Source organism: Poecilia reticulata, linkage group LG19 (assembly GCF_000633615.1).
Source record: "Poecilia reticulata strain Guanapo linkage group LG19, Guppy_female_1.0+MT, whole genome shotgun sequence".
NCBI lineage: Eukaryota > Metazoa > Chordata > Actinopteri > Cyprinodontiformes > Poeciliidae > Poecilia > Poecilia reticulata.
In genome coordinates, this window is record NC_024349.1 from 12580981 (window position 1) to 12605522 (window position 24542).

At 38.6% G+C, this 24542-nt stretch overlaps 2 protein-coding genes across 2 annotated transcripts in view; one reads left to right on the forward strand and one right to left on the reverse strand.

Annotated features, from left to right (window-relative positions):
* The first annotated feature begins 2242 nt into the window (after window positions 1-2242).
* On the forward strand, window positions 2243-4387 carry chac2 (ChaC, cation transport regulator homolog 2 (E. coli)). Its single transcript, XM_008437095.2, has 3 exons — window positions 2243-2560; window positions 3575-3610; window positions 3754-4387. The coding sequence occupies exons 1-3, from the start codon at window positions 2426-2428 to the stop codon at window positions 4150-4152; spliced, it is 570 nt and encodes a 189-aa protein (XP_008435317.1). The 5' UTR covers window positions 2243-2425; the 3' UTR covers window positions 4153-4387.
* A 1568-nt stretch (window positions 4388-5955) lies between these two features.
* psme4b (proteasome activator subunit 4b) overlaps window positions 5956-24542 on the reverse strand; it is a 48464-nt gene continuing 29877 nt past the window's right edge. Inside the window, exons 33-47 of the mRNA XM_008437097.2 lie at window positions 22386-22467; window positions 21449-21602; window positions 20917-20983; window positions 20678-20803; window positions 19869-20021; window positions 19670-19774; window positions 18158-18249; window positions 17870-18001; window positions 16990-17192; window positions 15520-15605; window positions 15205-15333; window positions 13108-13263; window positions 11339-11477; window positions 11057-11190; window positions 5956-8009 (exon numbers count right to left, since the gene is read on the reverse strand). Coding sequence (XP_008435319.1) covers window positions 7875-8009; window positions 11057-11190; window positions 11339-11477; window positions 13108-13263; window positions 15205-15333; window positions 15520-15605; window positions 16990-17192; window positions 17870-18001; window positions 18158-18249; window positions 19670-19774; window positions 19869-20021; window positions 20678-20803; window positions 20917-20983; window positions 21449-21602; window positions 22386-22467 — 1893 coding nt within the window. The 3' untranslated portion in view covers window positions 5956-7874. The remainder of the gene's footprint in view (window positions 8010-11056; window positions 11191-11338; window positions 11478-13107; window positions 13264-15204; window positions 15334-15519; window positions 15606-16989; window positions 17193-17869; window positions 18002-18157; window positions 18250-19669; window positions 19775-19868; window positions 20022-20677; window positions 20804-20916; window positions 20984-21448; window positions 21603-22385; window positions 22468-24542) is intronic.

A 24542-nucleotide genomic window follows, 5' to 3' on the forward strand; every position in this document is an offset into this window, starting at 1 on the left:
GCCTTCAGAGGGTTGAACAAGTGTTTCTGTATGGCAGATGTTTCCTCTGCAGCATCTTTCATCCCAGCTGGGGATTTCAGCCACAATCCAACACTGGCAGGTTACATAAAAAACGCCGGTTTTCTGACCATCCTCTGTCAGAAGCAGCAGAATGAGCAGGGCCGCTGTTACAAGTCAGACTGGTGCTGTTCACTTTATTTGGTTCTGAATCGGTGCACACATGCAAGCATGAAGAGAATTTTATTTGGCAGCGTGACACATTGTTGGAAGCAGAAATTGAGCACCCCCTGCTGTCTGGAAAAAAGCTTTATGCTGAAATCTTGCTCCAGATGTTTACTGCTGTTAAAACAAAGGCTGCACCACAGTGGAGGGCTAGAACATTTCTGACCTCGGTTTCCATTCACCGATAGGTTCATCGCTCAGTTTAAAGGTAGAAAATATACAAGATGTTAATGAGAGTTATACCACCAAAGGACAAGGCAACATTAACACTGCTGCTGGCATTCTCTCACTAATATCATGCAACATATCAACGTTTTGGAGCYGAGYAACCTTTGGTCTTGACTGAAAAATAAAGAATGCAACACATAAAATCCTTTTTAGTTTTGAGAAAAATTTTGAAACAGCAAACATAGAATTTAGAAATAAGTTAAACATATAATATCTAATATATGTTCAGTGTGGTTTGAAATTTGCCATAATCTTGAAAAATAACATCTTGTATSAAGAAAATATTCCTTGTACATTCTAAGAAGTATGAATTTCTACCAGACATCTTGGCATATGTTTAGGTTGTATCCATATTAAAGTAAACAATGGTGTTAATAAAAACTGAAACTAATTGTATCATTTCACTTTGCTCAGAGAACATTTCATTTACACTGTAAAACTTAGAAAACAAGTAAGAAAGTAACAGCTTTTTTCCATGATTGTTTAAACTTTTTAATTATTTATTGTGTCAGTTTTTAAATGTAAAAAAAAAAAAATTTTAAATGGTGTGCAAAATTTCAAGACCCACAGTATTTGAACTTAATTAAAAAAAATGTAATTCAAGATGATGTGTGATTTTTAATAAAAAAAAAAAACAACCACAAAAAAACATAGTTATGTAGCACATAACTACAATCACCCAGCTCCAATGAACAGTGAAGAAGATTGTAAGAATATTCAAAGCTCACTATTAGACAGCTGCAGCAGAGTGTTCAACCTTGAGCATCAACAAGTCTCTGAGAACAATTTATTTTAAGACTTTTGTACACAACTTTACCAGAGGTGGCAATACACTTTTAATTATATTGTTTGTTTTATTGTTGCATGTTCAACCAAATTTGGATATGAATTGTAAATTAGCTTGAGCTAAAAATGTGGAAATGTTTGTTGTCTGTTGGCAACAAACACTAGTTCCTATAACTAAAAAATAATCATAAAAAGTTGTGGCTTCTAGCTACATGCTTGCAAAGGATGAGGGGCTGTTGAACAGTCSCTGACTTAATCGGCTGGACTTTCTCAACTTTTTACCAATTGAAAACATAAAATGAATTTGACTATGCTATAATTAGGATGGAGCRGTAAGTGGGCCATTGAATTTGTCTTTATAGTTTGACTAATTGAATAATGTCTAACTTAGAGCTGTYTAGTAATTCCCTTGAGATCAAATCTGTTGTGAAATTGTGGCTGTATCAGTAAACTTAATGGAATTGAATGAACTGTTTGCTGTGTACCAGCAACCCTCCCGATCCCACCAAGGGACAAGGGTGTAAAGAAAATGGATGGATGGATGGATGTTTGCTGTGTACCCTAGAAATGTTTACCTTTTCTTCTAATGTACCCCCCTTTTATTTCTTCAGTTCTATTCTTTCAAATTGTAATTATTAGATTATTAGAAGTTTTTTTCATGTGCATGTTTTTTTTCTTAATATGTCAGTTCACACTTTATGATGCTGCTTTATTACTTTAAGACAGTTTCTTGTACTATTTGAGCTAGTTTGTTCTTAGTTGAAACGACGAAAGACATCCGGGATAAAGACTCACCGTTCAAAATAAAAGCCAAGCGCCTCAGAGGAATAACTTGTCAAGACTAAGTAAACATTAAACCTTTAATTCTTGGGTACAATATATAGTATAGATTGATAGGTAAATGTCATCTTACATATTAATCCAGATATTTGCAAAATTTTGAGATCTGCAYTTTACAGTGAAAGGTAGTAAACGGAAGTAGAAAAAGTTACGTAATCTGGGTGATTTGACTGTTTGTTCCCAGGGTGACAGCCCSACCGATGATACGGGTAGTTGAACAGCAGTAACAGGTAACCATGCCGGTTCTTATAAAGGGAGGACCACCGTTGTAATCTGTAGATGACTTAATAAACCGGTACCAGTCCGTCCAGCTGCTGTCGTAAACGGACCATTAGCTTACCGTGTCATTATGTGGGTCTTCGGTTACGGCTCCCTGATTTGGAAAGTGGACTTCCCGTACGAGGAGAAGAGAGTCGGTTACATAAAGGGCTTCAGCCGCCGGTTCTGGCAGGGAAGCACCGATCACCGTGGAGTACCGGGAAAGGTGGGTGCTCTGACGATATTTCACGTGAAAACAAAAAGCACCTAAAGTTTGAGGGAGTTCACATTTAGCTAAAGTTAGCTCCTCTAAAGGGCTAGTCTACCTTTTCTAAGTAATGTGTGCCACCTTTAGCTTATTGAGCTTTCCACCTTAACAAGATCTGTTTCTCTGTAACTTTGAACATTTATAATTATTGACAGAACAGAAAAATAGCAGCTCATGTTAAAGAATATTCAATATTTTACATAAGCAGCTTCTTTATCTTTACCTGACGCTGACTAATGCTAGATCATGATGACTTGCTTCTTTATCACACTCTCACCGTCATTGTCGTTGTCTAAACTTCCAGCTGACTTATGAAGACTCTGCACTCATTTTGAGTCATTTAAATGTGTACTACAAACACCATGCAAACGAAAATCAATATTTTGTTGAACTGAACCCTAAATAGCATTTAAGAGTATGTCTAAGTGAAAATAGTTATGAAAGTAAGGAGAGACAAGGAATAGTACATTATGTAATTAATTGCACGTGGACTCTATGAAACAACCTTCTTGATAAGATTATGTTTGGCTCAAAACAAATATGAGGAATCTAAAGTTTCAAATTCTTTGAATGGAGTTGGTTGAATTTCACTGTAAAAGTAAATTCTTAAAACTTAACCTAAAAAAAAAAAAATCGAGGTTATTTATGTTTTGTTTGTTTCCCTACTTCTTGTTTGACAGTTAAGTTATGGCAAACAGAAACACATTGTAGTAAAAAGTGAACTTCGGGAAAAAAAAAATCTAATAAAGTTATGTTTACTCAATAGTAATATGTTGGGTTTGTTTAGGAGGGGTTGCAATTTTGTTTTGGTGGGGTTCTCTTATAATTAGTTAATAATCATACCTGCAGACCACTTTGAGTAGGCATGAGTAGGTTGCTGGCACATATATTAATATTGCTTTAKTCTCTAATTAATGATTGGATATATGACATTCCAATTCCTCTGATTCTCTCATTGTGTTCTCTTTCCAGCCCGGCCGTGTTGTTACTCTGGTAGAGGATCCTGAGGTGAGTGATAACCAATTCTACGTGTTTGAAASGTCGTCTCACATTGTCAGGTTATTATTGGAAYGAGTTTGTCAATTGCCAGCTGTTTTCTACCAGCACAGGTTGAACACGCCTGTTTCTCTTCCGTCTCACTTCTTCTTCAGGGGTGCGTTTGGGGCGTGGCCTACAAGCTGCCGACGGGCCAGGAGCAGGAAGTCAAATGCTACCTCGACTATCGCGAAAAAGGAGGCTACCAGGTCATCACGGTGACCTTCTACCCCCGTCCCGAGTCCAACCACTCACCAAGCCCGACGTTGCTCTACATCGGCAACGACGACAACCCCAACTACCTCGGACCCGCGCCCTTGGAGGACATAGCCAACCAGATCCTGAACTCCACCGGTCCGAGTGGGAGAAACACGGAGTACCTGTTCCAGCTGGCTGAGGCAGTCAGGACTATCATGCCCGAGGAYCCAGACAGACACCTGTTTTCCCTTGAAGCAATAGTGCGGGAACGGCTACAAAAGCGCCAACAAACACCGGCCATAGAATGTCAAGAGTAAATAAAACGTGCTGTAGCAGGTATTTATTGAGGAGACCACTTTTGWCAAGTGTCGATSGGGCTGATATGTAGGAAACGAAATCAGGTTTTGTTTTTGAAACAAATGTTCAGCTCAATAGGATTGTAATATTACTGAAAACAAATTTTACAATAATGGGTTTTGCTGCATGTTTACAAGACATTACCAACTCATGACTCACAATATATGTTCTTAATAAAAGCAAAGAAAGTAAGAATTGGCTTTTATTGATTGTGTCTTTAATGTTAAGTATCTCTGATTGTTATTTGATCCCTTTCTATGTCAAGTGTTATAAAATTGGAAGTTAAACTCTTCAAAATGAACCATTTCCATCTTAGGTGATTTTGTATTTGGTGCAAAATCAAATCACTCCTGTTGGATTTGTGTGTGTTACTCTAAGCTCTGACCATCACGGCTGCATATCCTGATGGGTGAACACTGTTAATATTTACAAAGTAAACTTCAGCATGTGAAGATTGCTGTGTTAACATGCTAATGTTAGTGCTCAGCTCAAAGCACCGCTGTGACAAATTGCAGGCTTTCAGAGCAGGAGGGCGAGGGTGGTCTTTCACTCCCAGACAGACTTCAGTCAGCCTTGTTTTTATGCACTCAATCACACGCGTTTACAAATGCACCAATATTAGAATGGAAGTGTATTTTTTTTTGGTATTTTAGCCGTAAATCCACTCTTGTCATCTCCATATTAATTTCCCTACATTCCATTTMATTACAGAGGTGATTTTCTGTGGCGAATCAATGTGCTGGATCAAAGGAGAGTGGAAAAACTTTTCCTTAATTTTTAAAAATGTTTTAGACGTAATAAAAACCCCCAAAATGGCTACAACTCRAAAGCCACATGCAGTCAYGATTAGACGTTCCCACACACTTGTCTTCTGCTTCAATGTCWAATTTTGGGCCGCTTAACGATTAATGGGAACTTTTCTTTTACCAGGGAAGGATAATAATGTAGAACCAGACTGCAGAGACTTGAAATACGATGTGGGCACACAAATTGAAATTTATTGCGGATTCTAATAACAGCTGGTCAATAAATGTAATCGTAATGTAAATATTAGCGAAATGGTAAATGTCGTCAAAATGATAAACGCTCAAAAATACACAKGCTCCACCACTGACATCTGGTTTAATGGATTACAACAAGCCACAGCCAAACTACATAAAATACTTTTGTCTGAATCTTTGACCACTGGTGGAGCTAATTTAAAAAGTCYTTCATACATTTTTAGTTGAAGTCTTGGCATTCCAAAAGCTTAACATTGATTTGTTTTGTCCCAGTCGTTTCCAAATTTCAATCATCCAGTTGTTTCTTTCATTTGGGCCCCCAGCGGTTTGATTTTTACCCCTGTTATGCAATCCAGCTGTAAAACCGACTCATTCAAATATTAGTAGGAATATATATAAAAAATCTGGATGTATGAGTTTGACCCTTTCTAGGTTTGAGAAGGTCCAACTTTGTTTGCATGCCGTATTATAATTTTATCCAGAAATATAGAAATCTATACCAAAGATTATTGTGTACAAGCTTCTATTAAGGACTGAATTTCAGTGCATTTATCATGTACTCACACTCGCCTCTCCTCACTATCTTCATCTACCAGAGCGCCAGCATCAGCCATCAGCCTCTTCTCCTCCTGCCACCGTATCTCAAAGACACATCAAACCCGGCAGCGATACGTCAGAAAGAAATCAATACTCAGAACAAGCGACTGACAGCTCTATACGCGATCCTCTTTTCCTCTTTAGACACACACACAGACAGCTGGAACCAGTTATCGGTGTTTATTGGATGCAGCGATGTCTGTATGTACAAAGTTACATTTTTCTTTTGGCACAAAACTAAAAGCTACCCATGCAGGAAGAAGGAAAGCGTCTGAGCCTTGCAGAATATGATATACAGCTACTGAATTTGATATCTCAGTACATGGTTTTATAACACAACAGTGTKCTGTTTTTACAATATATATTTATTAGTAATAATATGAGCTTATTGGTATCAGTATATCAATATAATATAAAATCATATGTGATATCATGTGAACAGGACACCTGTATGTTTTTCCACCGTATTTGGACACATATTTATTATTAACTTAAAACCATACTGAAAATGTCCRGAAAAACAATTACAAAAAAAAAAAAACCTCTTTAAAATGTTTTGAAAAATCCTAAATTCTGGGGAGAAATACATTAGGACACCTTCATAAGGAAAAATATAGTCTCACCGAGTCGGATTTTGTTTTAGACATTGAACTTATAATGTAGAGTTTTTTTTCTATCACGTGCAATTGCGTATATGATTTTTTTAATTTTATTTATTTACTTTAAATTCACCAAGAAAAAAAAAATCCCTTTCAAAAACTCGCCTGCAAATGTGGTGGCCTTTTGATAACCCAAACCAAAGCCATCAGCACTAGATGGAATGGAGGGCTTTTAGCCAATCAAATTACGTTCTTTTGATCACGTGACACCAGTGAGTCTGGCGTGGCGCGTCTAGCCGTTAGCTACGCTAAACAAGCTAACTGTTGGACAAGCGATCAGAGAAGCGTAATTTGATAGGCCGCTGGACTCTGGGTGACCAGAAAGTCCACATTTGCAGGAGTTTTTCAGGTGAGTTTTTGAAGGTGAATTTAACGTAAAATATATATACCAAAAATTCAGTGTCTAGCTATAAAATTTTAGAAGACAATATTTATTCTTTACCCTCACATGTATTCGCACTAGAAATACCTCAAAAACCCACACATGAAATCAGCTGAACATGACGATGAGAGATTAATATTTTAAAGGAGGTGTACCAAGTTATTGTGTACTGATTAAGTTAGACTGAAGTTGATCCAAAAAAAAAAGAAGAAAAAAACCCTCACAAAGGCCAGTTTTCCAGAGAGACAGAAGCCCAGACTTTGAAGTCTAAAACAATTATTTTGACCAYGTTTGTCAAACTGAGAAGCATCTTAGTGGTAGTGACATGGTTTAGGAGTGCGCTGCTGCAGCAAGACCTTCCTATTTTCACCATCACAGAATCCATAATGAAAGCCAACTTGAAGAAAACTTRAGCCCAAAACATACCAGTATTGTTATTGAGCTATTTCATTCAAAGAAGGCAACACCAGCTACCAGGGGTTGGGTGTCCTAACTTTTTCCTTAGCTAAACGGCACTTTTTCTGTTTTTAGGAAGGTTCATTTTTATTTCTCAGTTAATTGCAGTTAAATCACTTTATTTTCCTGAAATAAATACAAAAGTCGACATCATTATGTTAACTTTTACTTAATAATTAACCGAATGTTTCACAGGATGTCCCAGTTTTGTCACATGACTGTATTTAAATAGAACATTTTACCCTATAGATTTTATTCAGAAACTTCCTTCAAGGTGATGGTGGTGCGATAAAGAAGAAGAAGATTTGGAGTCTCTGTGTAGATCAGAGCTGCAGGAGACTGAAAACACACCTTTATCATCGCCATGGCCGCCTCAGCGTGCAAAACAAACCCCACTGAGCAGCGTGCTAACTGAAAACCTCTCTGTCCCCAGCTGCTTTCCGGCTAAAGGCCAGCAGCGGCACCTGAGGGTCCAGACAGAGATCTCCTCCCTGGAACGATGAGTCTTTATCATCGCAGACAGAAGCCCCACAGCTGTACTTAAGGGCGGGATTATTTTTCCGTGGAAGGGGGCGGTAGGCGACCGTCTAGGCGTAGTAACAGGGCGACACCAGCAGGTTGGTGAGCACCAGAAGCTGGTCGTCAGTGAAGCACTGCCGATGCTCCTGCCAGTTGTCGTGGTGAGTGCGCCTGAACTCTGACAGGGTCTTCTTCACCGTCATCTTTAAAGCAAAAGGATAAAAACATTATGAATTCATGCAACCTGCTGGCAGTTGGAGGGCAACATGAACCGAGACTAGTGATGAAATATGACGGTTCTGTGTCCATTTTTGACAATCCAACATCCTTGGATTTGATATTTAACTGGACTTGGACTGGACCTGCTTGTTGACATTTCTTTTGAATTCAATGTTAAAGTGTAAAAATGGCTTAAAAATCTCATGGAAAATCCTGGAACATGGAAAATGTGAGAAAAAAAAACCCCTCTGCAAACTAATTTTTCAAAAATTAGACATAATATCGAAGGCAGAAGGGAAGGATTTAGAAATAATTGAAAAGTATTAGTGCAAAGACAAAAGGCAGATATAAACTATGGTGGATTTGTTTTGGGTTGATTTACATCATTCTTTAAAAGTCAGTTCAATTTATTTCTTGATTAATCAGTGTGTTTTTTTTGGCTACTACTGTTTCATCTCAAGAGTACAAAACAGCTGTAGTAATGTTTTTGTTATACGTTTCCCCAAGAAACTGAATGGTAGACTGTTCTTCCCTTTCAGTGATTTTCTTTATCATCTTGAGTCAGAAGTGAACCAGATTTGTGGCACAAAACCCCACAGATGACCCTAAAAGTTTCCCCACTAAGCCACTAATCCTGCTTTTTACTACAGGCTCTTCGGTCTGCAGCTGAGCAAATTTAGCACCTTTTACTGCAGACCTGTTGCTGCTGCTCCTGCGGTGGATGCAGGATGTAGCTTGATATTGCTGTCCTGAAATAAACAAGACCTTTACTGAAAAATGTCAGCATATGTTGCTTCCGAGCCTGCATAAATCATCCACTATTAATGGTGTTTGTACAAAGCTGCAAGCTGGACGATTCTTGTAATTTCAACTGGTTTCAACCTAAATGCATTCATTCTCTTTTTGGAAAATTTTTTTTGTTTTCCTTTTTTTAATAAGACCTAAAAATGAAAACAACAATGGTGGATCTTTAAAAATGACATTTCCAACAGTAGATGTGTACAAAAACTAGATAAAGGTGATGTCGCATTTAAACGAGGAGACAACTGTTTGTAGCTTTAACACAGACACGCAACAAAATGTGAAAAGGTGCAAGGCGTGTGAATAATTTTGTAAACACGTCAACTGTTCTGGGAAGGTAAAAATATAAAATCTTAGATGTTCAACGGAAAATCCACCCAAATGGAGCAGCTTTCCATTCGACTTTGTGGTAAAATCCTCCAATAAAGTGCAATATTGATAGCAGCTGTTTTACAAGCACATTTCTGCGCCTTGTAAACGGCTCTAATTATTTTAAAAATAAAACCCACACTTAGGCCTAATTCTAGAGTTAAGCAAACATAAAACGGCCATCAAATCGACGTAAACATTTCTCTTCAGAGTGCAAAAGCGAAGGTGAGCTGAAGCGATTTAAAGTATGCAGAGCTGGATCCACCAGCAGCGATCGTCCTGCTTGTTTACGCTGATAAAAATCTAATGAGGCAACAATCATTTATTTATGTTAAAATGCCAGATATAACTTTAAAAAATGCAGGGCAGCAATTATTTAGAGCACAACAAGATCTGAGTGAAAAGTCATCAGATTCAACAAGAGCTCAAAACATGGCATTAAGCCGTGGATCAGTGATGTTCTCATCATTTAAACATGGAGCACGTTTGTTTTACACTATTGCCCTCAGAGCTCTTAAGAAAAGGAGGAACCCAAACTCAAAGATTTATTTAGTACTGTGCTTTTTAAAATCAGTGTGAAGATGCATTTTAAACCAATATGTTAGAGGATTTTGCTCAGAAAAATCTTAACATATGTTCCACTTTTACCTATTGCTTCAATAAGAGGTAGAATAATTACTGCTAGAGGACAGAAACGGCCTTAAGAAGCTGCAACTGAAGTAGAGTAGTAGACTAGGAAGCAAATTAAGACCGATTCTTGCTTAGCAGCAGTTTCTGTGACAAAACATCAACTGTAGACCTGGGAAAAAAACCCAAGAAAAACCCAAAAACTGGTGGGTAACGTTACATGACCCCTAATGTGTGACGTTTTTACCCTTTCATTTTCTCCTCAGGCCACCCAGGCTATCATTTCCAATACTACAGTGAAAGAAAGAGTGATTGTTTTCATTTCTGGTGCTCTCAGCTCAGGCGCTGAGCCTGACGGGAGCTCAGAGTCTCTAAGCCCACAGAGAAATCTCTACGCTTTATGTCAATCTATGATTATTTTGTGTATTGATTGTGTCACACTCTTAAATTAATATACTGGGGGTTTTTTTGTGATTATGAATTCGATGTTTAGAACAATTTTGAACATTTATGCAACCATACATAATAGTTGAAGAAAATAATTAGCTTCACACTAAATATTTAGCTTGTTAACCAACGAAAATATATAGCTGTCATGGAGCACTTTCACATTATGATGTAACAATATATTGTACAAACATAATATATTGCATGAACTTGACATTAAGTTGTGCTTTATTGTATTTAATGTCATTGCATTTTCAAATCCAAACGGGACATAAGATTTTAAGAGGTCAACTTTTTCCTCATTTGTTTCGTAATTATGAGTATTTGGAAGTCCCCATGTAATGTTACATTTGATTCAAAACTCCAATGGAACAGATTTGAATTCCAGGTTATATTTTGGGTGGGGAAAAAAAAGGAAAAAAATAAAATAAAAAAGGATGCACCTAAACCTCTGGCTCCCTTTTCAAATAGGTGTAATTTTCTATGGACTTTACTCCAACTATCCTGTGTAACAGAATGGTTAGTTGTTTTACATATGAATATATACTCCCAGATGCGTTTATTGCCTATTCCTCGTCATCTCCCCCACTTTGCAACAAAAGAAGCACTAAATTATCCTCACCAGCGCACTGTCTGCTCTGCGGATTACATTGTACGTCTGCTTCATGCTTGAAGAAAGGCCAAAGACATAATTTTCTCCTCAATTGGAGAATGAAATTGTATTCTTTCAGCTCGCACTGGTTGGAGTGCGTCGTTTTGTTGCGGGCGCGCGCGTGTGCGTCCGTACCTCTATAGGCTGCGGGTCGTTGAGATGGTCGCTCAGCTCCATCAGGATCTGCGGCATCCACTGTGGGACGTCGTAGGGGCTCGACAGGATGCACGCGCTCAGACCGAGCACGCCGGCGTGGCGCCGCACCAAGTCTGCACACGCGCGCACACAGACACAGAGAGTTAAAACAGGCTTTAGAATTTCAAGGCTCACAATTCCCCAGTGATAAGAAAGGGTAACAGGGCAAGTATTACTGTGATTGCCTCGCTGTGTAATTGCGTGTGTGTTTTATGTGTGTACCCATGGAGGCCAGCTCTCCTCTGGCCTTGGGGAGGGAAGTCTGACTCAGCGTCTGGAGCTGTGTCTGCAGACAGGAGTCCAGAGGGAAGAACTGGCACTGCAGTAAACCACTGAGGGTGGTGCAGGCCATGTCCCTCACCTTTAGGGAAGACAGAGAAAAATGGGAAGAGGAGCAACAAGGAATACCAGACCGTTAAAAATCCAAAGCAGTAAATTAGAGGGACAAATAAGGGGGAGCAGAGAGGAAATAAAAGAGGGAATCACTAATCCTCTGTGCATGAATTAGGAAACGGCACTGAGCTAAAGGAGAACGGTTTCAAATCACTCATCAACTCTGCTAAATATCATAAACGGTAATTGTAATTCAGATGCAGCCATTGATTTTTCTTTTTTCTTTTTTACCTGCACTGTGAATCCAGATCAGAAATCAGTTTAGAGGTTTTACTGCAGGGCCAGTGAGACAAATAAAGAGAAACTATTGACGTTTTAGCAGACGGTGCACAGAAATTACTGAAAGATTAACAGTTAAAGCTGAAGAAGGTGCATCCCAGTGAATTAAAGTTCAAAAGCTAATTTATCCTTGTAATTTGTTTAAAAAAGTGAAGCTCCAATGTCATGCATTCATTACTCACAAGCATATATTTTAAGCATTTATTTTTGTTTGTTTCGATTATTATTGCTAAGAGCTCTGCCGAAATTTTGAACGTTAGAGTCCCAAATATATTTATGAAAAGTTAAGTGGCACAAACAGGTTTGTGGATCAAACCTTAATCAAGAGTTTGAATTTTCACATGATGAATTTCAGTAGACTTAAATTTCTAAATTGTAAATCAGTTTTTGTTGGTATTTTGTAATAATGTAGTTTTCAAAGAATTAAGAGTTCGGGGTTTTAATTAGGTGTAGGAATATTGATAAGTTTATAAGTTTATCCACTTTGAAACTTTTTGTATGAAAATGAAGTTGAAACCACTTGGAGGGCAACAAAAATGTATTTATTTTAAATGTCAAATTCATTGCACTTTCTTTTTTTTACTTTATCGACTCAATATTAAATTAAACTTGCAAGACTTTACTGAAATGAACAAAATTAGCAGATTTTGTAAAAAAAAAAAAATAAAAAAAAAGTGATCTATAGTAAATGATTGTCGCTCCAAAACATAAAAAGGGTTTTGCGTTATTATAAGACAGGCACACAATGTTTTTTGGGTTGATTTCTTTTGGTTTTTGGCCTTTTTAGTCCAAGCTCAACAACAAGAACAGAAAGTCCATTTTTCTTCCAAAGTTCTTGCTGCAGCACCTGCGTCTGCTTTTGAATAAAAATTGCTGGTTGTCTGCAGTTCTCTTTACTACAAAAGTAAGAAATCTGGTTAATGAATTAGAAATTATTTTTATTGTACCGCTTTTTCTGTTAAAAAAAAAAAAAAAAAAAAAAAAAACATCAACTGGCTAGATTTGCTCCATTGCAGAATTGCACATAAAATCATCAAAAGGACCGCAAATGGCCCTCAGGCCGCACTTTGGACTCCCTTCTTTAGACATAACACAAAAGCATGCAAAGCAGCTCCATTAACGTCTCTGTAGTCGCAGTGAGAAGTGATGTTATTTTTAAGCAATAATCATGAACAGGCAGGAATGAGAATGAGCAAAGGGATAAGTGGCCTCTTATAATCCTCTGTCAGTTAGGCTTTATGAGAAATGGCAGCATCAAACCTGCGCTTCCTGTCCAGCTTTTTATTTTTCATTTATTTATTTTTTTTTAAGCATATTACCTCAAGCTGTTCATCCAGGAGCAGCTGCATCACCAGCTTTCGGATGTGCAGAACCTCAGCGGGCAAACTGAGCAGAGTGAACAGATTGTAGAAGACTGTGATCTGGAGGTAGGTCAGTACTGAGAAGCGAGCGTGCCACGATCTGCTGGCCGCCATCTGAACACAGAGGAGGACACAGAAAAGGAACGAGTCGGTCACAGTAAAAAGGATGTGATGGGAACCCATCGTCATTTTATCTCTGGGTCACTTTAGTTTTTCTTACCCAAGAGATATTGCCGAATGAGGCTGTATTCTTTATATGCACGTTAGAAAGCCTTAAAAGACCAAATAATGCCGCCGGAGATCTCAGTTTGTTCACAGTTTAGCTTAGTATAAAGGAGATATCCAGAGCATTTGTAATATCCRGATGCAATTTAAAACAGCGTTCTTTATCGAGTTTAAAAATTAGCTAAACCCAACTTCAGATTAACATCAATTTACGTATTACACCTTGTCAGTGTTTGACAAACAGAGACAGCTGTTGGTCATAAAACGCATTGGTTTGCTGATTGTCAGGAATATGAGCTGCTTTATAAAAATATTGTTCTGGAGTGATTGTGTTGCTAAGGCGGGATGACATCTGAAGCAAATATCTATCAGGGTTTGGGGATCACTGCCAAACATTTATGAGCTCATTCTTCAACCATGAGAGAGATTATCCACAGGTAGAACGCATTCAAAAGAGATGCATAATCCTCACTGCAATTTCGTCTAAATGCTGCAGTTCAGGCTCAACGGCGCGGTATCTGTTGATATTCATGAAAGCCAATTGAAAAACAGTTTGGATCTGTGAAATTTGGACACAGAAAGAAAAGTAAAACCAAATCCTGAAAGAGAATATGAGATTACAGTTTTACAGTGTTCTACTCAAGAACGTGATTTAATTTTAATGCTGGAACAGGACGATGAGAGCTGCACACTCTGGGTGGGCGATATGGACTTAGAGTTTTCATGGAACAGTGGAGAAAATGGCAAAAATATCATTTCTGATTATACTTTCAGGTTTGTTTGTTTTAATTTCCCATCAATAACGGAAATAAATTGAAATTCTGCTAAGAATGTTCTTATGATAAACGATATGATAAATGCTCACCCCTACCCTGTCTTCTTAATAACCTTTTCTCTGGTTTGTTTGGAGAGTTCTCGCATCTTTAGTCAATAGATGATCCAAACACAATACGATTGATCACTTGAGACAGGTGATTTCTATTCCACTCGCTGTTCCTGGTAGCACCAATTGGCTGGATCTCTGATGAATTAAGTCACTTTAAAAGGAAGGATATTTGCAAAATCACTTAATTTGTGTTAAATATTTTTTGTTATTTTAGTAGGAAGTTTTCAATTTGACATTAAAGAATTTTTTTTTGTCAAAAACGACCAATTTTGTTGATCATGTTTGATTTGATCAAATGTGAATACTTTTCAAAGGCACTGCATTTGGGACAATAAAGAGAGCAAAATATTCATTCATTTTACACATTTAGGCACAAGCTTCAAGGTACTGGTTGTGATTTTATGTGAATGAACAACACAGAGTAGCGCATAATTGTGAAGCAGAAGGAAAATAAAGACTTCAAATATTCATAAATTGAAATCAGAAGTGTTGCACGTTAGAAAGCCTTAAAGGACCAAATAATGCCACCGGAGATCTCAGTTTGTTCACAGTTTAGCTTAGTATAAAGGAGATATCCAGAGCATTTGTAATATCCGGATGCAATTTAAAACAGCGTTTTTTATAAACTCTTTATAAAGCTACTTTTTGTTTAAATTACATTTGCATATATTTCGGTCTGTATCTGGAGCTGCTAAAGAGAAAATTTTACCCCGTTCTCTACAAAACACCTCAAGTTCAGTCAGATTTGATGAAGAGCAGCCATGAACTTTTAGAAACCCTTTAAAGTAAAAATACCGTTACTTTTTCTTCTCTTTTTTTTTACAATGACTCCAGGTTGTTCTTTCTCTAACCCGGCATCTTGGGCAGCATTAGGATTGAAACACTGACAGCAGGTCCATAGGGCAGCATGCGTTATGAGCATCCCGCTGTGTGTGTGTGCGTACCTCCTCCAGTGCTGCCAAAACCAGAGGGATGTGCTCCGGATAGAGCAGGCCCTGGGACATGAGAGAGAGACACGTGCGCGCATCCTGCTTCATCTCATCATAGCTCTCATCAATCTCTACTGGGGCAATCTGCGGGGGGAGACAAACACAAGAGTGAGACAGAGAGCCAGGAAGACACACAGCAACGCGCCATTTTCAGTAAATGAAGAGAGAAATTGTGTTTAATGGGCAAGTAAGATTGAGTGGGTAATAATGCTGTGCTGGGACCTGTGAGTTAGCCTGCATGTGTGTGTGTGTGCGTGTGTGTGTTGTTACCTTGAAGAGCACAGGCAGGAGCTGTAGCTGCTGCTGAACAGGAGTGGTGAAGGTTCGCCCTGCGCTCGCCATCAACCACTTCAACACTGCAGAACACAAACGTGTGTTTAAATTCATTGATATGCCCACAAACCAACACACAGAGGAGATTTCACTGGTAAATGACGACATGCAAACTCTGAGCCGTTGTCTTGCTGCATTAATCTGTTAGTAAAAAAAAAACCCGGTTCATCTCATTTAGTAAGTAATGACTTGTACAAGCAGATATTTTGTTTGTGCAATGGCGAGTAAAGAACTTGAAAGATTAGCATTTCCCTGAAATTGGCATGGGAAATTAAATGATTCCTTGGTAGATTTGTTTAAGTTGTCAATATAATCTAAAAAAAAAAAAAACCTGCGATAAATGAGAAATGGCCATTCAGGAGCTGGAAACCGCAAACATTTTGTTCCCTTGTTATGCCGATGGCCACACTCTTTGGTGTAGAAGTTGTTGCTGATGAAAGAAGACTAAGTTGACTGTTTACAACATTACTGAGTTTTCAAATAAAGATGTTTACATGTCTTTAAAGTCAGAGGAAGCACAAAAGCAGCTAGATATGTTTTTCAAGGCTGCTGCAACAGGAAGTTCATTGTTAGCATATAATTAGAAGCTAAACACATTGAAGAGTCTAATTCTGTCACAAAACATGCTGAGTTAGGAAACGTTAAGGTAAAACACAARATATTACCAAGTATTTGTGTTCTAGTTTTTAGTACAATTATCTTAATGTACTTGAAACAAGACAAAACTAACTTTTCAGCAAGAAATATGAGCTTACTTTAATAAATAAGTCTTAGATTATTAGACTTATGAGAAAAATGTATTGTTATAAGTGAAATAATTGGCCTTTGAACACTTTTTTTTTAAATTAAAGAATTACTGACTTAAAACAAGCACATATATCTAAATAAAAAGTCACTTCAAAGTTAGTTCTGGCTTATTTCAAAGGTAACTGCACTAGAAACTATAGAAAGTGGTGTAACCTGTTAGCTACACTTCGTGCACAGGCCCAGGTAAGATCAAATACTTTTGATTTTRCCYAGTCGAAAGCAGCAGAAGGCTCTCCAGACTAAAATTAAAACTATTCACAGCTCGAATCAATAACAAAACAAAATCCTGCAGCAATTACTGAACTGTACGACCTGTAAAATTATATCTTAAAGGTAACCTCCAAACAAATGAATCGGTGTCCTTCCCCTAAATTGTTTTTTAAATGCTTCAACACACACCCTTGGAATATGCCGTCGATCAATACCTCACTACCTTTTCAAAAATGAATTTAAAAAGGTGAATCAATGAGAAGCTTTTAACTTGTGTCATTCAGTCTGTTCCTCCGTTTCAACAAGAGAACAAGCTGTCACGGCACGTTTAGATATTTCCCCCCGCCCCCTTCGTAGCTCGCGTCTCGTTCCCCGCATTCGCATTCTGACCCGTTTTGAGCAGCTTGACAGCCTGGGTGCGCTCGTCCGTCTCCTGGGTGTTCTCCTCGTGGACGTGGTTGTGGATCTCGGGCTCCGACGTGAGGGGCTTGAGCCGCTCCAGGACCCGAGTGACGAATTCTGCCACGTGGGGGGAAGAGGTGGGCCTGGTGTGGGGCAGCGCCACGTCTATCATGAAGATATAGGTCAGCACACTGGAGAGAGGGTGGGAAGGCAGAGGAAGAGGTAATGTAGGGGGAGAGAAAACAAAGTGGCCGGCTGAGATGAATCTGAGATGTAAAATGGACGATTGAAGGAGATTATTCACACCAGYGCTGTTTAGTCCGGTTTAATCGAAATCTAGTTTGTTTGTCGAGAAAGTCGAACTCTGATGTGGAACAAAAACAGCAACTGTGAGCCGCCTAAAATGACCCCAGACCACACTKTGGACATCCCTGGTATTATGTGAACGCCAAGCGAACCGAGGACAGCTCCAAAAGCAGGGCATTCTGGGTAAATATAACCAAAGCAAACATGCAAGTCCAGCACTAGCAGGAGAAATGGCTCGTGGTCTTTTACCAGACAAAAGTGAAATCCGACGAGCGCTAAAATCTGATGCTACTCMTTTTTCGTTTACATTTTCCAAAATAGTCATTTGCGCTCATATCTTCCTTCAGAGGTCTTTGTGTTGTTTCCTKGAGTGGTTCTTGATGCAGCGCCACCACAGGTGAGGGGTAAAGACGGTTTTCAACAATTCAGTGTGAAAAACGAACCACATCAGATGAAAATGTAACAAATGTTGCAATTTTGCTCCCCAATCGAGTCGAGTCTACCAGACCATCAGGCGTGAAAACACCCTAATAGGAACTTGAKGATCTAATCGAGTAATTACCTCCCTATCCGCTCCCTGACGTTTTTATACACCTGGGTGAGTTTGGGCTCCAGGTAAGCCAGCAGGCGGTGCAGCAGCTCAGAAACCCTCCACTGCTGCTGGGCGAGACCTCCTTGAAGCACATACAGCAAACTGACAGAGACGGAGGAGGAAGAGGAAGAGGAGGGGGCTGTTTTGTTATACTGCGGCAGCATGTGTCAGCTCAGGTTACTACTGCAGCCTGAAATCTGAATCCCAGGAAATATTGTAGGTGACACAAACACACAACGTGCGCATAGTTACTCATACCTGGCGTCCCTGAAGGAGCCGCCCTCCCCGCTCAAGGGGCTCTCCATCAGCAGCTCAAACAGCCAGTGGAGTTTCCTGGGGTCTCTGCCCTCCTGTTGGACAAACACACACACACACACACACACACACCAGAAGAGTGTTATTTTTATCCCGGCTATCTCACACGGCCGAATAGTTGTCGTGCACTCGGCTGCTTTGTGTGTCAGCAGGATTATTAATGTGGAAATGTTTGCAGGCCCTCCTGATGTTTTTGGTTTTCCTACATTAATAAAATAAAAAAATGTGAGATTTTCTAGAATAGATCAAGAAAACATATTTATACAGATAAAATAAGACAGGGGGATCCTTTTATTTACAAGTTATCACACAAGGAAAAACAAAGTTGCATCAGAGTTAGCTGGAACGGTGTGCCAAAAAATAGATCTGAAGATATTATATTGTCAACAAGTTAATTTATTCAGTGAAAAGGTTGAACTCCTTACACAAATATTAGCATATTTGAATGTTTTCATGTTTCATGTTTTCTTTTAATTGAAAACATGAAATTAATTTCTTTTTAATAACAGATATGTCAGCCTAATTAACGGCATCAGGTTTGGTGTCTTCCATTTTAATCCTTATGACATGTATCAGCATATTAGTGGAAAATTGAGTGGAAGAAAGAAGTTTGAAATATCCTTGTGCTGTACATAATATATACTCTTTTACTTATGATCAATAGTAATTTTTCTGCTGATCGTTTGGGTTTTCATCATCATTCACACCTTGCCACATTCAATTAATTTTCTCTGTTACTTTATTCTTGTAGAAGTCTTGCTTTTCTCATTTTCTTTCTTCCTTTGTTCTGTAATCTATGCATTTTGGCTTTGTTCTCTCTTTTTGCTTTGCAGAAGCTTTTGTTTCTGAGCTGAGCCAAACGGCAAATCTACGTTGCCACATTCATCTGTGGTCACAAGCTTCGGTCAGTGACCGAAAGAACAAATCATGGATACAAGCAAGAGAAAAACAGCAGTGAGGAAAACAACTGACATCATTATATAATATTTGGCAGTAATATTGCAACTGCATGCTTTTCTAGCCTTGGTGTTAATGACTAAATGCTAGAAATATGTCGAGTCAGAAGTTTATTTTCCATGAAGCTGCAGACCATTAGTATTTATTCATTATCGGTGGGTTTTGGTGTTTATTAACAGAAAGCCACAAATAACCAAAATGAACTTAAATAAATACTTGAAATAAATCGTTCCGTGTGTGACGAATGCTTAAATCAATTAACTTTTCAGTGACATTGTAATCTGTGTAATTTATTGAGATAATAAACAAATTTCCCACCGCAGAAACGTTGAGACATTTCGCCAAACGGAGAACAACTGTTATAATAATCACAAGAGTGCGGCTGCCAGAACCGCTGAAAATTAACCCGTGATTCATACCAGATCTGATCTTTTCAAACTCAGGCTGAAAATAACTACATAAAAATCAATTTCTCTGAAGTGCAGCCGAGTGACTCACGCAGGCTGTGGCGATGCATGTGCCCCAGTCTGTGTAGGTTTCCACAGTGATGTTGTTCAGCGCTGTCCTGATCAAAGGGCAAAGCAGCTGCCACAACCTGTCCACCTAACACAGACACACATGGACAGAGTGATGAAAGTTTTTACTGATTTTGACGGGATTTTTATTTTGCTACGGAGAGGGGATTTCTGCTGCGCACCTTGCTGAAGCTCCAGTGTTTGCTGCCTCTGATTAGTCCGGCCGTAATCTCGCACAAGCAGCGCTGGGAGCTCTCGTGGGGGTTGCTGGCGAGTTGCTCCAGATGAGGCCACAGCACTGGCAAGAACGCGTTGCCGTAGTTACGGAACAGCCCCTGCCAATCAAACGTAAGCATTCGGGTTTGACTGGTAAGTAGGAAGTTTTTTTTTTTTTTTAATTAGGCGGAAAAAACAAATTACAGCAGACAAAGACAGTAATTGCAGCCTTGGTGGAGTTGAGCCAGAGGCGGCGCTTCCCCGTTAAATACATGGCAAAAACATTMAATCTTACCAAGTATTTTCGGTAGTTTCTTAGAACATATGCAAGAAATAGAAGTTTGTTTAAGTCAACAATGCCTTAATATTGATTAAAAAAAAAAAAGTACGAGTTTCACTTGCAAGACATTTTTACCATGTCATAAGTGAACTAATCTGCCAGTTACTTTTCAGTAACGAATTATTGACTTAAAAAAGATCTTTTGTCTTGTAAGTCAGTTTTTGTCTTATTTAATGTGTCCTAAGATATTTGCACTTCAAACTAAACTAGGGATGAAACCATTAATTAATTGTAATTAACTGATTATTGAACTAATTTAGTAATCATTTAATTTTATCTGACTAATCAATTAATTGTCAAAATAACCAATAGATTAATGAATAGGTAAGATAATTGTTAGTTGCAGCCCTGAACTAGAAAACCTAGCCTGGTTAGAGTTTGTGTTTCTGCTGTGTATTTGTCACACTGTCAGTGGATGAGAGGTTAAATTCACACCTTGAAGAGGCAGAAGCGGCGCGGGTTGAAGCTGTCCTTCCCTTTCCGCTCCTCCAGAGACAGAAACTCTATCAACTGGTCAATGAAGTCAGAGTCCGAGAAGTACTCAAAGATGATCTTCTCGGCCTGATTGACACACAAGTGAATGCTACAATGAAGCGCCACAGAGAGTTCTTTGTTTTATTGTGTTCGAGTGTGTGCGTGTGTGTGTGTGTGTGTTGTGCAGCATCAGCACACACCTCACTCATCTCCTCATATGGCAGGTCATCTTGTGGCTTTTCGGAGGATGCATAGATCATCATTTCTCTGAAAGGAGTGGCAGACAAAAGAAGAGGCTGCTGTGATTTATAGATAACAACACAAAGGGAGAAAAAGTTCTGGATAGACACACACTGTCTTCAAATAAGCGGCGAGGATAAATGGATGATTACAAAGTCAGTTACTCAGCACGCAGCTCGCATACCAAGACAGCCAAGCCTCTGCCTATGCATCAATTCTTCTATTTGGGGTAGGCAGTAAGTCGTTCATTCTGCCTTATCTGGGCCGGGCCGTGACAGGAAGTCAGTTCAACCCCCCGCAAGTGATCCAGCAACCCAGATCAGTCATCCGGCAGTCAGTCGGACATAACAGTGGCCGCAGAGCCACAAAGACCCGCCTCAAATCAAACAGGCACTTGAGTCAATCAGCTATTTCGCTCCTTCCAACCAAGCAGTTAATCCGCCTTCCAGTTTCCAAATCCACCAGCGCGACAATTAGTCGTTTTGTATTTACCTCGGCCATGAGTAGTAGCCCCAGTGAGTTTTCTCCACGTACTGCAGCAAGTCCCACTGCTCCTGGCTCAGAGGCAGGTTGTTGCTGTCGTACTGCAGCCAGCAGTTTCCCTCACGATCCCCAACACAAATCCCCTCTGGATCCTTGATTCCACCTAAAAGGAGAAAGAAGCCATTATTTTACAACAAGTGCATTTACATGTCAGCTCAGGCAGAAAGCAGGATGGGTCTGGTTACCTCGCAGCGTCAGAGGCAGAATTGCTCAACAAAAAGGACAAAATGGGATATTCCTCTTTCTTGCATGATTAAGGTTATTAAATAAAAGCTGTRACAATATGCCTGTCTACAGATAYATTGCAGTGTGACATCAAGATTCAGTTTCCTGCTGCAGGGCAAAACAACCGCTTGTCGACCATGACTACCAATAGTGTTAGCTGTCAAGTTGTCAACACACCAAATGTACTAAATGTGATATATAAAAGAAAAATGTATGCATCGTCAAACCCACGACGATTAGGYAAAGTCCACAATTCAGTAAAACGTTTTAATATAAAATAGCTAGAGAAAGAGAAGTAGGTCAGTTATGCTAGCTTTACTTTGACAACCTTTACATGTACATGTCAGTCCACTGCTACAAATCCCAGGAGTGTGTCAAGTACTGTTGCGCTGGGGTATTTCAGCTTCCCAAGCTGCATTTTCTTTTAAATGTCTTATATATGTTCATTTAAAAGAAATCCACAAATAACTTGGGAGTCATGTTCCACAGAAAAATCCACAAATATGCAGCTATGAGAAGGCAGGAATCCACTCTGGTTTCACAAATTACACAAGAGTCAAGATTATGTTATAAAACTTACTTCTAAAGCCCTTTTCCAACAAGAATCAAGCATTCTACTTCTAATTTGATTGTGGATTTAGCTTGGAGCGTATACACTCACTGATATCCGAAGGCTCAACTGTCACTTTCTTTCTCGGCCTCTTCAGCTGTTTCAGGATTCCTGCCATGGCTGAGATGGACACCTAACAGAAAGAAAGGTTAAACTGATTATCATAAATGCTTTAAATGCTTAACAGTTTCTGAATCACTTAGGGAAAGTTGAATCTAAATTTGTTCCACGTTTCTAAAAGCCCAATAAAAGAAAAAAACACACACAAAAGACCAGACGTCTAATGCTGAGTTTATCTGATGGAAATTRCAATTATTTATTGTCTTATAGATTTAAAGTTCATTTTTGTGAATGAGTACAAATATCACTGGGTTTTTACCACAGCATATATCTTCTGGTTATATTCCTAAACAAAGCTATCTCGAATATCACAAATATAATTCAGACATTTTGTTTTAACATCACAGCTAAACTTTAAATCACCTTTCTGAAACACGCTTTTTAGTCCAGGCTTCAGCTCTGTTGTACACTTTTTGAACCACATTTCTCTTTTTAGTTGTCCTTCACAGTCCTTTATGTATTTTTTTCTTCTTCCTCTCTTTGCTACATTATTCTCCTCAAARTTTTKGCATATTGACCAGTTGAATGCTTGAATCTAGATGGATAACTGCTGTTATGTGACCTTCAARTGTTCCTTATTTTACTTCTTCAAGATTAAAAACACTATGGTGCAATATCATCTAAATTTACCTGACTGAAAAAATGCTTAGCAATGCCTCCCAACAGTAATAACACATAAAAACATTGGTAACTTGAGCTATAAAAATGTGTATAGTTTGAATGCTAACAATATTGGCTTTGTGCTTTTATTTTGAATTCTATGGTAAAGAGCATTATTAAAGTCTTTGAATATTATTTAAAAGTTTTGTTTGTTAGAAATCACCTGGCTTTACATGTGGAATTAATGGGATTTTATATAATCAACCAGCAAAATTGATGCACAATTGTTGAAGAAAGATAATACACAATTTTAAAATTTGTTTTAAGAACATCTGAAAAGTTTATAACCGACTCCTTTACTTTAATGCCGCCACATAAAATCCATTTTAGAGAACATCAGAGAACAAACAGCATCGTAAAGATRCAACACTTTTCCTCTAGATGTGTAATTCTGGTAGAGGCTTGCCCCAAAAGTAATGCAGTGAAAGTTCAGGAAAATASTGACCATGGGGGCTGAATATAAATGCCCACCACACTTTTCAGATTCCTTATATAAACAACTGTGAAAACCATGCGACTTTTTCCTTTCATGTCACAATTCGGAACTAYTTTGCRTTGGTCTTCCGCATAAAATYCCAACAAAACATATATTTTATCGTCAAAATGTGACAAAATRAAAMCCTAGGGTTATAAATACTCTTGCAAAGCATCACAAATCAAGTTATTAGCAAAGAGTAAAAASAGTGAAGGCCCAACATAACTAGAATCTACTGGCATTTTCTAATTGACTGTTTATTGTGATGCAGGAGAGCAGTCATTTATCTGCTTTTACACATTTCTGTTGGCGGARTACCTTGTTTTTAAATTTGGTTACTTTTAAGCAAGTTACAGCCAACAAAAAAAAGAAGAAGAGAAAATTTACAACTTGCAAGAATAAAAACCAAAAGCAGAAAAGCGAGAGCGAGTTGTTGAGTAGCAGATGTGATCTGGCTGAGTTTGGCCATCTGCTGTGCCGCTGATAAAATGCTGATGCTGCTGCTTTTATGCAAGATTTAACTGGTATTACTGAATTATGATCAACAGCTGTTAGTGGCCATTATGAAACAAAATATATAAGGTGGATATACTTTGCTGCTTTGTTTCTTCTGCTTCCATCATAAGGGACGGGACAAATTGTGTCTGTTTCAGTGGAGTTTGTTGTAAAATTAACATTGATCTCAATAAMAGGAACCAGGGTTTATAGAGTTTTATTCCTTTAACATGAAGATCTGCATTTTTATCTCAAACCCTTTCACTACTGGTGCAAAGTGGACYGATTACTGGCGAGCAAATATGTGTAAATAGCTTCAAAATAAATGTTTCTGTTGCCTTTATATATGTTGCAGTATAAAAAAATATGAAATAATTGCAGCATGAGATTTCTTTCCCCCCAAATAATAAATGCATGAGGATCTTCAAATCAAGGCCTCTTAGAAGTCCCAAGGTCGA